Source organism: Psammomys obesus, unplaced genomic scaffold (assembly GCF_907164565.1).
Source record: "Psammomys obesus unplaced genomic scaffold, mPsaObe1.curated_primary_1811, whole genome shotgun sequence".
Lineage (NCBI taxonomy): Eukaryota > Metazoa > Chordata > Mammalia > Rodentia > Muridae > Psammomys > Psammomys obesus.
The window spans coordinates 5,202,618-5,217,418 of record NW_026592118.1 but is presented as its reverse complement, the minus strand read 5'-3'; the positions used below and the strand labels follow the sequence as shown (position 1 = coordinate 5,217,418).

The window sequence follows — 14,801 nt, the reverse complement described above, 5'->3', positions numbered from 1 at the left end:
AATAGCTTTCTGGCCCTGAAATAGATAATAAGGGTAAGTTTTCTGTTTGTTTGTTTGCTTGCTTGTTTTTAGACAGGTAGCTCTGGCTGTCCTGAAACTCCACTCTGAAGACCAGGCTGGCCTCAAACTCAGAGATCTGTCTGCCTCTGCCTCCCAAATGCTGGGATTAAAGGAATGTGCCACTATCACCCAGCTTGTAAAATTGTGTCAAGGAACTTCAAAAAGTTTCCTTTAATTAAGAGCAGATTTTTTTTTATTTATATAAGTTGAGATTCTCAAATATTATAAACTGACAAGGATGCTAGATTGCTGATACCACAGATCTGTGTCCCATCTAGGTGAACCTCAAATGCCTTAGAAATAGCACTTCCAGGTCAGCACTCTCTTGAAGACACTGGACTTCATATTGGAAATGGTCTTGAGATGTCATGTGCTGAGGCAAGCAGCAGCCAGCAATGGTATGTTTTAATGAAACCCTCTAAAGCAAAGCTACCCTTACTCATTTAAGACAACTTTATGGAACACTCTCTACACATTTTTGCTCAATTTTCACTGCAGTTGAAGATGTCCACTTGAAAACATTCTCTTTAATCTTCAGTTTTGGAGGTCAGTCTATTCACCTTCAACCCACTGGTCAGGGTCATTATAGATAAGAAACTTTGTCCTTGGGCAATGGAATCTTTGTGATCACAAATAAATCTTTGTACCTAGATTAATCCTTTTGATATAGTGGAAAGGTATATCTAGGAATTTAAGGAAAATGACATCCAATTTTTCAAAGAAAATCTAACTGTTATTGGGACTTGTTCTACTCATTAAAAAGTTCACTATAGTCTTATCGAAAAAAGCAGTGAGGAAATCAAGTGGATTTGGTCCCAATTTCTGTCATTCAGATTAGTCTGAAGAATTGCAAATGTGTGGGAAAGTTGCTAGTGACCCCTGGTGTATAAAAGTAGGATCTGATGACAGCCATTGTCTAAGAAGCTCTGGGCACTGCACCTTTGACAGCAGGAGTGCTCACAAGGTGGGAGGTCACAAAGGTTCCTCAGTGTAGGCAAGCCCACAACACACACATCGAACTGATTTTGTTCACAGACCTGGGTGGACTCTATATTAAATCAACCAAAGATTAACACAAGACTCATGCTGCTTGCTGTTTCATGAGACTTAAAGATACTCTCTGTGGTATGTGACAGTGGTTAGGTCTTGATAATGACGGACTAGGTTATTTTTTATACTAATTACTGTTCTTTTTCTCTGCCTCTAAAAAAAAATCAAATCTTTCTAATTAAAACGTGGTATAGTTTTCCTTTAAATTATTATTATATCTATGAAATTGGAAGGTTTCATTATGTCTCTTTAACAAAAATGATTTTATATAATCAGTGAACTTGTTTTTTTAACCTTCTTAGAAATTAATTTTATTTCCACAGTGTAAATTAAAATAATGGCCAGAAACAGGAATAATAGGGAGACCACTGACGCATCTGGCTTCTTCTGTTGAAGTTGCTTAATATTTAATATTGCTGTTTTTTAAAATAATGCTCATGATATTAACAGCTGCCTGAGCAGATAAGTATGAGGATTTCACGAGATAATGCATACATTTGAAGAATTTAGCAAAGTGGCTTCATATAGCAGACACTCTCTAACCGTTAGCTGTTGTTATTATAGTCTTGGCATTAAATGATACAGTATAAAATACTTGCTCTAGTTCCTGGCAAGTAAAAAATGAGCTATTTTTAATATTTCAGTTGCTTTAAGACTTGGTCACATTTTTCTCTATAAAAGTGGCCATTTCTCACATATGCTGCCTCCCAAAAGCATCCCTAACCTTAATAACCAAGATCAAAGTCTACCCAGGAAGCCTGCTTAAGCACTGCTGCCAAAATTAAAGTCTTCATTACATTACGCCAACATTCAGTCCCTGGAAAGTGAACTCACCGTTTCCTCTTTCAGAGGACATAAAAACAACTTCCCTCTTTTTATTAACTGTAAGGTTTTTAATATTTAAAGGTAAACACGTATTCTGAAGAACATTTTAACTCATGCTTTGTAATGTACTAAGAAGAGCTGGCTATTTCACAAAGTGCACATTGTTAAAAGCTCAGCAACACAGCCTTCTTTTCAAGCCTTTTGGAGAATAAAGTCTTAAATTAATTCCTTCAACATAAAGTTTCCATACTTATCAAAACCTTTGATTCACTTACATAGACTCAATGATATGTTTTTTTTGTTAGACTGCTTTAATCATAATTAACTACTTCAGAAGAGGACATCATTAATCAACTAGATAGAGAAGCTTGAAATGTACACACTTTCTCCCTCTTTATAAAAGATATATGCACATATACACATAAATGTGTATATAATGTGTATATATTAGAAATATATATATATATATATATATATATATATATTATTGTAAGCAAATTCACCTCCAACAACCATGGTTCTCAGCATTCTGCCTGATTCCATCCAGTAATGACACTTAATCCATTCATTAATGGAAGAAATTCCTCATAATCAAGATAAAAGTCAAGTCTAATCCACTTAGAATGATGTCCCCGATGGATGACCGGATGTGAACACATTAGCTCTCCTCCAGGTACAAAGCCTCTGGGAGCTGTTGATCTTGGACCCCTGCCTAGTCTTTCACTAACCAGATTGATTGATTGTAAACATTAAAAGAAAAGTTTTCTTTTACTAAATAAGAATTATTATTGGAAATAATCTTGATGACCGTAGCAGCGCTGGTTTTCAGGACTCTAATTAAGTAAGTCTAAGGCAAGTTTACCATCAGAGTATAGGGATTTTTTACTTGTTTGTTTGTTTGTCCTGTGTTTAAATGGAAACCAAATCATCCTTGTGCAGTTGTAGTGCCGGATGCACTACAAGGCATGTAGAGGAGAAAGGGGGGTCTCGAGGGTGTTGAGTGCGACTGAGTGCTAAGGGGACACTTTCAGGACAGCATTCGGCTCATCCATAATGACAGTGTCTTCTCTTATAAGAACCCAATCTGTAATTCTCACAGGGTTGAAAAATAAAGTGTAGTAAGTGATTTTGTATCCTACAGACTTTTACAATCAAAGGGTAAATTTCCCTTTCAATGCTGAAAACGTATCTTCATCAGAAATCACTCTTCTGCTGCTTATTTATTAGACTGTTTTCTCCCATTAAAGATCTGGATTGTCAACATTCATGATTTCAGCTAACACTTGATCAGAGGCTGTGAACACCATTTAACATTGGAAAGGAACACATTCTAATAGGCGAAAGCAGATGAAGGCAGTAAGAGTATTGATTCTAGAGACAGTGTTGTGTTTAAACATCATCTCACAGCTTTTCATGCTTCAATAGCCCATCTTTTTTTTCTGCTGATGAGCCAATTGTTTTCAATATTGTTTTTGTTTCTGTTATTCATGACAGTCTCTTAATCCTCAATCTGTGACCCCTAAATAATGTGATTTTAACAACTAAAATACTAGTTTCCGTCTTGGAGTCAAAAAGTGTGTTTCCAGAGAGTCCACAGATTTTGGCTCAAGTTTGCCCGTTGAGTTCTGGGATTCTGACTGCCAAAAGGCCAGGCCACTTTGACCACTTGGGTCTAAATGTAACAGCTCCTGTCCCTCTTCCTGGCCCACCCCAGGGGGCTCTCCTTTGTTGCTTGCCAGAATTTTGCCAACCTCCTGGCATTCAGCTTTGTCTATTTGTCTGCCTCTGGTCTGACTTTCACAGTAAAGCCTGAGTCTGAGAAAAAAGAATTGCTTTGAATGTTTGTTTGTTTTCCATGCTTATTAACTTATTTGCCAAGAAAAACATTCTTTTGATAAAAATGGAAAAACAAGACCCAGAAGAGAAACATTTTAGAATCTTCAAAGGAAGAACATTTCTAAATGAATCCTTCATTTGGGGATTTATTTAATCTCAGTTGATGATATCCAGCTCCAGTCCCTGCTCCCACTCCTCACAAGCATAAGGGGAGAACTACATGTAAAGAGCTTGAGAATCATTAGAAACTGAAGAGCTTCAGAAAAGAATTTAAAGCAAAATATTATCTTCTCTTAATGTGTTAATGTATCACAAGCAAAGATTCTGAGGTAAATTGTTTTCTCCCCATGCTACAGTGCACTCTGTGTACCACAGTAAGTGATGTAGAAATATTGGTTCATACCTCTTTGTAGGTTTTAGTGCACTTCATATCGAGTAAAACATGCAGAGAATATTTTCTACTTTCATCAACCACAACAGGTAAGACGTTAAGTTAGTAGTAATGTCACAACAACTCTATAAACAAGCTTGTCAGATTTTCACTTTTATTCAATAAAAGAAAAGAGGCTCTCCTTTTACCAGTGTTCTATGATCTTCTCATGCTTTCATCATCATCGTAATCACAGAGTTATGCATTTTAAAAGATTGTATTCTCTTTTTAATTCAAGATATATTGTAGTCAGACTACTTATAAAGAGGTTTAAACAGAGAGTTAGGTGCAGACTTATTTGTTTGTTTGTTTATTATTTATTTAATACTAACAGCATCTTGTTAATATTCCAAGCTAGCCTTGAACCCTCCATCTTTTCCCCCAGCCTTACAAGTGCTGGGATAACAAGTGTGTGTTATACATTCCAAGAGATATTTATATTTATGCTTTACTTCAGAGGTATTTAATACAGAGGATGAGCTCAATAGCATTTAAAATAGTACTGTTTGTTTGTTGCTGTGAGGTATAGTAGAAGGAAGAAAACCACAAATGATTAGTAAGTTCCTTAAAAACTTTTAGGATTTAATGGAGTTGCTTCTCAGGCAAGCATTACCTTATGAACCTCCTCAATCACAATACTTACCATATTCACTGTCATAGAAGATAATGAATTTCTGCCATGCATACTCTGTGACTACTCTTAGGATAACTTCATTCAAGTAGACCGGTGGACGAACTGAAAGAGTGTAGTCATCATTCCTGCTGCTCCGGGTGAGGCCACAGCCACTTCTTGGGGTCCCAGCTGTTGAGCGCTGAATGAAGAGGTGTGGGATGTGCATGGCATCTGCCAAGGACTGAAGGGACCCAGCTGATGTGCAACCAATGGAGCTCACCAGGGCCAAGATGCCCTGGTTCATAAGTTCACATGCTGCAAGAGAGCACAGTAACCCCAAGGTCAGTGGGCTTTGTGTGATTTTTCCTTTCTGAGAACCAATAGCTTACAGAGTCATTTAAGTGCCATCTTTAAAAATATAAACATGCTGTATGAAAACACCCTTGAATTAAGAAGAGCTTCTGGAATCCAGATCAAGAGCTCTGCTTCCACCAGCTCTGCAGTGCTGCTCAAGCATCTCTGGGCTCAATCTGCCCATATTAAAAGGTCAGAACAGCAGGAGGGATTACAGTGAGGATTAGAAATAAACCAGTGTCTATCATTTGTCTCTCATATGGTAGACACTCAATTAGTCACAGCTAAACTTGTCTAATTATCACTTCATGATTCAGAAGAATACCTGCCTAATATATAACACAAGTTTTTAGAAAGTATCTAATGTGTAAACTGATGAGTGATAAGGAAGACAAAGAGTTGGAAAGAGAAACTTTTGACCATCATGGAACTCCAAACCACGTGACATTTCTGTCTCTCAATAACCTAGAAAAATAAAGTGTTTTTGCCCTTTTCTTTAAGAAAAAATCCTCAGAAAAATGAAACATTAAATTCTATCAATAATCTCATTCTGGCATTTAAATGAACAATTTACAGTTGCTACTGTATATAATTCATATCAATTTATTTATATTTTTCTGTGTATGTAAATTCATTTACCTCACAGTTAAAGCTAGACCTAATATAAATATATTCAAATATAAACACACAACATATGTATTTAAAAAGATAAGTACTGGTTTATAATGCCAATGTTTGAAGGTGAAAGGGCATAAATAAATTCAAAAGCAAATTCAAAAAAAGGGCAAAATATTTACATTTAAAATAATCAGCTGTAATAACTTATTTTCCTTTTATTTCATATTTTAGACTGTTTAGGCTGACCCAAAATTTAGAATTTATTAAAGGTTGGTTTATACAATCATTGAAAACTTAAATAAACAAGAAAAAAGGCTAACCTTTCTGTATAATTAATAGGTAATTTAATGAAGGCTGATTTGAAGGGCAAGTTGAAGGCTAAGCACATGAGTATCACGTGTGTTTCCTGTGATTAACAGTGAGTAATTCCATGCCTATAATGACAATCAATAATCACTGAGAACACATTTTCAAGCACCAACTCATGAGAGGTTGCCTTGACTTCAACTCCATATGCACAATCTCATTTGGGAGGAATTAAATTAGAATATAAGAGGCTGAGGTTGACATTTTGAAAAATACCACATATTCTACTCATGATTGTAACTTTAACATCTTGAAAAGTAATATGAATTTATGTTCACTAATAGTTCCAAGGAATGTATGCAAAAAGCCCAGTCAAAGTTTATTTCATTTCTATGCTAAATAAACCATTCACAAATGCAAATGAAAACTAATATTTAAAGGTTTTATATAAAAGCTTGGTTCATCTAGCCCAGAGAAATGCTTTAATGCATATACAGCTGGATTCAAATAAGGTATTGTAATCATTACAAGTAAAAAGCAGTTTTTAACCATAAACCACAGAAGTTACTAAGTTCCAACTTTTGCCAGGCATGGATGGCACACACCTGTTTTCCGAGTATACAGGGAGGCAGAGGCAGGCAGATTGCTGTGAGTTCGAGACCAGCCAGGTCTGCAAAGCAAGTCTGGACTTTAGTCAAAGTTACACAGAAATACCCTGTCTTGAAAACAAATGAACAAACACAATGTTCCAATTTTCAATCAAAAACTTCAGTTTGTTTATTATATTTTTTCATGTATGACAATATAAGAAAAGCGTTGGTTTTAGTCTTTAGAAATATAAATTTAGGAAGTTACATGTTAATCATACTTAGCTGCAAAATTTGTTAGAGCATGTCTTAGGTAGGGTAATGGGTTAATTTTATCTTATGCTTTTACATGCCAGTCAATTAATGAAAGAAGTCTGGGAAGGAACTTGAGGCAGGAACCTAGAGCTAGGAGTTGATGCAGAAGCCTTGCTCTCCAGCCTCACTCAGCCTGCTTCATCTTCTTTTTTTTAAATATATATTTTTAATTTACATTTCTCTTATCTTTTAAATCATGTTCTTTCTCCTCTCCGAACTCTCTCCTAGGTCCTCCTCTCCTCATTATCCACCCTACTTTTTGTGCTCTCTCTCTCAAAAAATTGAAATCACATGAATTAAACCAAACAACCAATAAGATGAAAAATATCAAAATTAAAAAAATGTGCACACATAAAAAACAAAAACATGGAGCCCAATTGTGTTTGTGGTGTATTGTTATGCCATCATTTATGTGTTTTTGTTTACTCTGTTTTGTTTTCTGTGCTGATAAAATATTCTGAAAATATCTCTCACATCTTAAGAGACTGGAACTTTTGTTGGGCCTCAGAGCCAAAGTCAATAATGCATGCTGTCTGCTAACCTATTGTACACTCAAACCCAAACTTCCCTTAAGATAACAATATAATAGTTAACTTTAACTTGCCTTGAATTTCCCGTGAAATCAATGCTTAGAACCCAAGCTAATACACAGCTGCAATCTTATATCCTTTCATGTCCCTGCCCCAAACAATGCATGTATTTCATTTGCTGAAAGCAGCAAATACTAAAGTCAAAAGCCACTACATAAACTATGAAAACAATAATTTTAGGGGTATTGGTTGATAAACAATGATGTTTGTTATATGGGTCAGTTGGCATATGTTGGAACCAGGAACTTATTCTCTTACAAAACTCTGTTAACATGACTTCTTTGATGTTTACATTAAGCTGAAGCAATAATAGCCTTCCACATGGTTTCTAGCAACAGCACAAGCTATGGAGCTCAGCATGGCTTCTATCAGGGGTGGGGAAGGACTCAGCTTTCTTTAAGGGGCTGGCCACTGGGAGTTTTTGATCATGCACCAATGAGTATATGAGCAACACAAATTGTATACTTTTCTTCTTCTTTTAATTTGTGAGGTCCTTATAAGAGGGGAAAGTGGCTCTGGTAGGACTGGGAAGAGGGTGTGACTGGGATGCATGATGTGAAATTCACAAATAAGCAATAAAAATATTATGTTGAAAACAATCCAAAAACCAAACAAAAATTTTTAAAGATTTTTCTAAATTATCCCATGATGCTTTTCCTGCTCTTCAATAAATAAAGAACAAAACCCTTCGTTAGAGAAAGACAGAGACTGTCATGCTACTCCTACTGACAGACACCACTCACAAGAACACAAACACACAGACACACAGACACAGCACATACAGAACTGGTCACACACATCTCATGCAACAAATCAGATATTCATCAGAATAGTCACACACACAGAGAGACAAATAGATTCATAAGACAGCCCTTCAGCAGACAAAGGTTTAGTCTCTGTTACAGAGATAGGACAAATCTATGAAGAGGAGAAATAAGAGAATTCAAATGTGGACTTGGTTAAATGGCTCCAAGGTTAAGTTCCTTTATTTTCCTTAATGTGATACCGAGGCACAATTGGTAATTTGGATTTAATCACTAATGTATTATAATCTACACAGTGTTTGACACAGTCTTCCTGTAACTCCGGTTGCCCATGGACTTTCTATGAAACAGAAGATGACCTTGAACTTCTGGTTCTTTGGCTTCTCCCTCTCCTGAGTGCTAATATTATATCTATGTGTTGCTACACTTTGTCTCCATTTCATTATTACTTTTATGTCTTCCTGTGTATAATAAGACTTATAAATTAACTTAAGGTTGATATTGTAATTTTGAGATGATGCAGTGGAGGTGTGAAGCTGTTGTGCTATGCCTTACTGCTGAGGTGGCAATATAAAACAGCGCTCTGGAAAAAGACTCTGAGGAAAAAATAAAAAAGGTAAAATCATTTTGGGAAATTTTTAATAGGGAAAGACTGGAGAGTTACACCCTGTGAGTAATGAATGTTCTTTCTTCTTATAAAATTTCCAACCTATATAACTTAATCCCCATTCAGAAAGGCAAAGAGGATGGACATCAGAAGAGAGAGAAAACAGGGAACAGGACAGGTGCCTACAACAGAGCGCCTCTGAAAGGCTCCACCCTGCAGGGTATCAGAGCAGAAGCTGAGACTTATAGACAAACTTTGGGTGGAGTGCAGGGAATCTTATGAAAGAAGGGGGAGATAGTAAGACCTGGAGAGGACAGGAGCTCCACAAGGAGAGCAACAGAACTAAAAAATCTGGGTCCATGGGGTCATTTCTGAGACTGATACTCCAACCACGGAGATAACCTAGAACTGCACAGATGTAGCCCATGGCAGTTCAGTGTCCAAGTGGGTTCCCTAGTAATGGGAACAGGGGCTGTCTCTGACATGAACTCAGTGGCTGGCTCTTTGATCACCTCCCCCTGTTGGGGGAACAGCCTTGCTAGTCCACAGAGGAAGGCAATGCAGCCACTCCTGATGAGACCTGATAGGCTAGGGTCAGATGGAAGGGGAGGAAGACCTCCCCTATCAGTGGACTTGGGGAGGGACATGGGTGGAGAAGGGAGAGGGAGGCTGGGATTGGGAGGGGAAGAGGGAGAGAGTTGCAGGAGGATACAAAGTGAATAAAATGTAATTAATAAAAATAAAAAAGGAAAAAATCCACACACACAAAAAGATTTGAAAACAATTTACATACAAATACTTTAAGAGTGGGAAAAAGGTAGAAAAGTTTGGATCTAAGTAATGGTTGAAGATTCTTTATACCATCCACCATAGAAAGCAAACAAGAGAAATTTCATATGGCTGAAACAGACAGAGTTCTCCATAGGGAAAAACACTAGAATTTGTCTATGTCAGTACTTGGGGGTGGGGGTGGGGGGTCTTATAATTAGCTGCAAGAAACACTGACCAAAAGGGACTTGGAGAAGAATCTATCGCTCACAGGTTACAGTTCATCATCAAAGTAAGCCAAGGCAGGAACTCAAGCAATGAAGCAGAAACCACAGAGGCACTGCTTGCTAGCTTGCACTCCATGACTTGCTTTGCCTAGGACTGGCACCTCCTACAGTGGGATGGACCTTCTCAAACCAATCAATAATGTCCTTCAGACCCACAGTCCAATCTGATAGAAGTAATTCCTTAGTTTAGGTTCTCTCTTCCTTGTGTGATTTGGGTTGACAAATACCCAAGTAGTCTTGTTAAAGACAGAAGAAAGAGGTTATCAGCCCAGACTGGATTGGAACTGGGGGACCCCAAAACACAGTTCCATTGAGATGCATAAAACACTGTCTCTAGGGCAACCTTCTGCTGCCTCTTCAAGGCTGCAGTGTGAAACTGATTACCAATGCAAAATGCTGCTTGAAACACAGAGAGGAATCTAATTGTTCTGCCTTGATCTTAGTCTGTTTGTCCTAGATGAAAGCTACTGTAAGGAGTACAACTCATGATAGCTGAGGAGAAACTATAAACATAGGGGGTTTCACAGGGAACAGAGAGAGTTTATGTTTGGCAGAAACATCAAATCTGAAGTTAAAACACTGGATCATTTAGTTTTGCTTCCATAGAATTGAGTTACCAGCACATGAGGAAGAGGGTGGCTACTGGATTGGGAAGATTGGAGGGGCCTCTGTTGTCTCCCCATTTAAGCCAAGGACTTCTCAGTGGCATATTCTTTTCTCTGATACTTCAGGCTGTGTGATTTTTATGTATGTGCCTGCATGCCATCCCCATCAATACACCCAGACCATATGCAACAGCTTGCTGGTTTATAACTCCATCTGTTCAAGATTTTACATCAGAGATGCTTGGAGCATGCTCTAATTGCTGAAAGAGCACACCTTTTAAAAAATTAATTCCATAACAGCATTTGCAATCAGCAATACTTTGCCACTTTTGGACATTAAGCAGTTATGGAAATGAAGTTGGCTGTGTAATTCTGTAATTCATTCAAGTCAAATGATGTTTGCATACACTATTGTTTCTATTTCTAAATCTATGCACAGTGTCTTTTTTCCTTTAGTGGGTAAAATTAAGTTAAAAATAAGATGTATAAAGCATGTAAAACTTGATCCCCAATGCAGTATTGTAGGAATTGGGACCTAATGGGACTCATTAGTGTCATGGGATAATGCCTTCAGAAATGGTTTAAAGTTGAAAATTAATCCTTCTAAAAGAATGGGTTTGGTTTCTCTTGTCCTCTTACTTCTTCTGCACCCCTTTCTATCAGATGATGAGTAAGAAAACCTCCATCCATGTCAGTGCCTTGATTTTGAACTCAGTTTCCAGGATTATGTGAAATAACTTTTTATAAATTACTCATTACTTTAATTTCTGTTGGGGCAGCAAAACCAGGCTAACACAGTAGGAAAGACTATACTTTAGAGTACTTCAATACTGTATTCTGTGTTCAATAATCTTCAGATATCAATTAAAGGTATAGCTATCAGTTGGTAGCCTTTCAATAAATCCATATTATTAATGGATGGTATTTTTTTTAAAGTTGATTTTAGCTTCTTGTTCTCAAAAGTAATTTACTATAGTTATAATAGCAAGATTGCATTAAACTATGAAAAAGAATATTTGGCTGAATTCCACATTTAAATTTATAATTTGATTTTCAATACACAAACAGTATATCAAAAAATTTCTTGCTGTCCTCAAAATGTTTGCCTAAAAGCCAGTGAAATTAATATTTAAACAGATTACAGTTATTGACAAGACAATGAAAATTAGCTTTCTGGTGAAGAAATGTAAATTCATAAACTAACATTGATTTCCATCTACTTGAACTAAACACTATAAAATGTGTTTATAAGAAATTTAAAGTATAAGTTACATAAATTAATTTTAACTTTTTTGTTATGTATGAGTAGAATATCTGTCTTTAGTGTTACTTTTTCTTTATTTGGTTTTGGTTTTAAAGACAAGTTTTTGAGGACATAGATAGGGACAGTGGGCTCGGCAATAGTGAGAGTGTCACCTACTTGCTAATTTCCATTTATGTATGTTAAATATATAACAACATTTGAAGCTCTCCAATGGTTTGAAAATTATTGTACAAGTGGTCTCCTTCTTACCGCTGTAACATTACACTACACACGTGTTAGAAAGCTGTTCTTCCTGCAGCCTGCAGAGTTAGAAAGGATCAGCTTGTTTCAAAACTTTGCCTGTCCTACACTCACTCACTCACAGATGCAGCAATGTTATCTAAAAAACAGATTACGTGATAAAAACACACCTTTATCTTCCTATCCCCAAATAACAAAAAGTGAAGATTTGGCATGATTTTGGTAAGAACAATATTCAACATTGGAATGTACCTCTCACTCTGAAATTTTACCCATCATGTTATAGAAATTATAGGTATTTATGGTTGTGAGCCTTTCATGGCTGAGCCATCTCTCCATCACCTTCCCATGAGGTAGGGGCAGCCTTACCAAGCCACAGAGGAGGACAATGCAGACAGTCCAGATGAGACCTGATAGGCTAAGGTCAGATGGAATGGGAGAAGAACCTCCCCTATCAGTGGGCTTGGGGAGGTACATGGGAGGAGAATAGGGAGAGAGGGTAGTTTTTGGGGGGTACGAGGGAGGGGTTGTAGTTGGGATACAAAGTAAATAAATTGTAATAAATAAAACAAATGAATAAATAAAAGGGAAAAAAAGAAAAAATAGACATTCTAGGCATTGATTTCCCAATTCTTAAAAGCTGTAAGAATGGATATTCCATGTTTTTAAGCATGAAGAAATTCTAAATGTTGAGTAGGTTCTGAAGTAAACAGTATGCAATATATACTTGTATCAAAATATTAAATAGGGTTAACATGTACAAGTTTAAACTCATGCGATAATAAAAAGCAAATAGGCGCAGGTGCTGTGGCTTAGTGGATAAAATGCTTGCCAAGCAGATACGGGCACCATGGTTTGAATCCCCAGCTCCATATAAAAGGTGAGGAATCATGGAAAGCTGCCTGTAATCTGAACCCTTAGGAGGCACCAACAGGATCCTCAGGACAAGTTAGTTAGCTGGACTAGCCCAAGCTGTGAGGTCTGGCCTCAGTGTGATATCCTGTCTAGTAACTAAGATTGAGAGCCATAGAGCAAGACACCAGACATCAATTTCTGCCATCCACATGTATGATTACACATGTGTACATATACATACAATACATGGTTGCCTCTGAATGGGCACACATGTAGGAAAATATATTAGATATGTCAAAAGTGTATTAGAATAAAATTATTATTCTGTATAATAGGAAATGTTTTGGATTCCGTGTTGTTTCTAAAGTACAAAAAATATGTTTCAACAGATTATATCCTATGAAAATATAAACCAAATCATCCTCAAAAAGGTACACTGTGTTAGAACTTGGCTTGCAGCTAGCTTAGGAGAATGCTTGCTTAGAATATATAAGGCCTTGTATTTACGCCCTGCATCTGCAAACTCAGGCATGATGGTGAAGTTCTGAAACACCAGCAGTTGAAAGGTAGAGACAAGAGGATCAGAGCTTCAGTGACAAGCTGAGCTAATTGGGGTGCTGGAGACAAAGATACATGGAGCTGTGACTCAAAAAAAAAAAATAGTGTGTTTGCTGTTGTGTATATGGAAAGCAGAATAACTGGTAACTGTCCACTTTGCTTTTTCAATCATGGCCATTTTTCTACAGTAACAACACCAAAACACAAAGGTCATCTCTTCTGCCATCTCTCATGCCCCTGCCTCTCAAAAATGAATAACACTAACTGGTAATTGTACCTAAAACTATTCTTTCCTTAAAATGGTTTTCCATTTCTACATTCAGTTCACATATGTACTAATGTAGTTTACAAAACTTGCCAAGCTAGTGCTAATGAATAGTTCCCAGCTTACTCTCCACCCCCAAAATCATTACACCATTCCAATTTTTTTAAATCCTCAACAAAAGATAGAGACATTATTGCAACAGAAGAAGACCAAGGAGAAATGACAGACGAGTAAGAGGCAGTGCCCCAGCAGGACTAGGAAGAGAAAAGAAAGTATAAGTAAAAAGCTAATGGACCATGAACAGTATAATTCAGCTAACAGCATGCCTCATGTTAATGGATTGTTCACCGTAATTTTACTGTAGCTGTGTGAAAGTTACCATTAGAAGAACCTGGGTGAGGAACATAGAGGACTCTTTACCTACTTTAAGCCTAAAACCAAATAACTCTCAATAGTTTGGAGACAGCCCACATTCTCAAGATTCATGAACTTCTTACAAGCTGAGCCTATCTTCACACACTCCTCCCTACGATGACTCCCTGTCTCTGCACACACTGGCTGCTATGACGTCATCTCTACTCTATATTAGTAATTCAGTAATCTATAAATGGAAATGGTTTTGACATATTAGCAATCCTAGATCTTCCACCATAAATTCTTCATAGTGTTTTCTTTTATTTTTATGTTAAAAAAAATTTAACCAGTAGTTTGTAGAGTTCAAGGACCAGATCTTGAATTTTATTTTTCAAATGTATTATGAAGTATTTTATACATTCATACATGACTGCAAATGTCACTTAACAGTGTCACCTCTTCCTTTTCATGTGATATACTCAAAATTTTTGTTTATTTTGTTTTCTTTTTCATGTCATATTGGACTGGCTGTAACAAAGGGTCCAATATTGAATAAATGTGGTACAGATAGTGTTAATTGTGTCTCCCCATCCTTAATCTTTGAGAAGTAAACTATCATGTCTTTGGATCATATTCCTTATAAAGATAAG

The 14,801-nt window shown here is 36.8% G+C and overlaps 1 protein-coding gene across 1 annotated transcript in view; it reads right to left on the bottom strand.

The window, feature by feature from the left end:
• Nucleotides 1–14,801, bottom strand: part of Grid2 (glutamate ionotropic receptor delta type subunit 2) — a 1,513,832-nt gene that overhangs the window by 736,006 nt on the left and 763,025 nt on the right. The window contains exon 3 of the mRNA XM_055612670.1: nt 4,845–5,129. Within this exon, the coding sequence (XP_055468645.1) occupies nt 4,845–5,129 (285 nt within the window). The remainder of the gene's footprint in view (nt 1–4,844; nt 5,130–14,801) is intronic.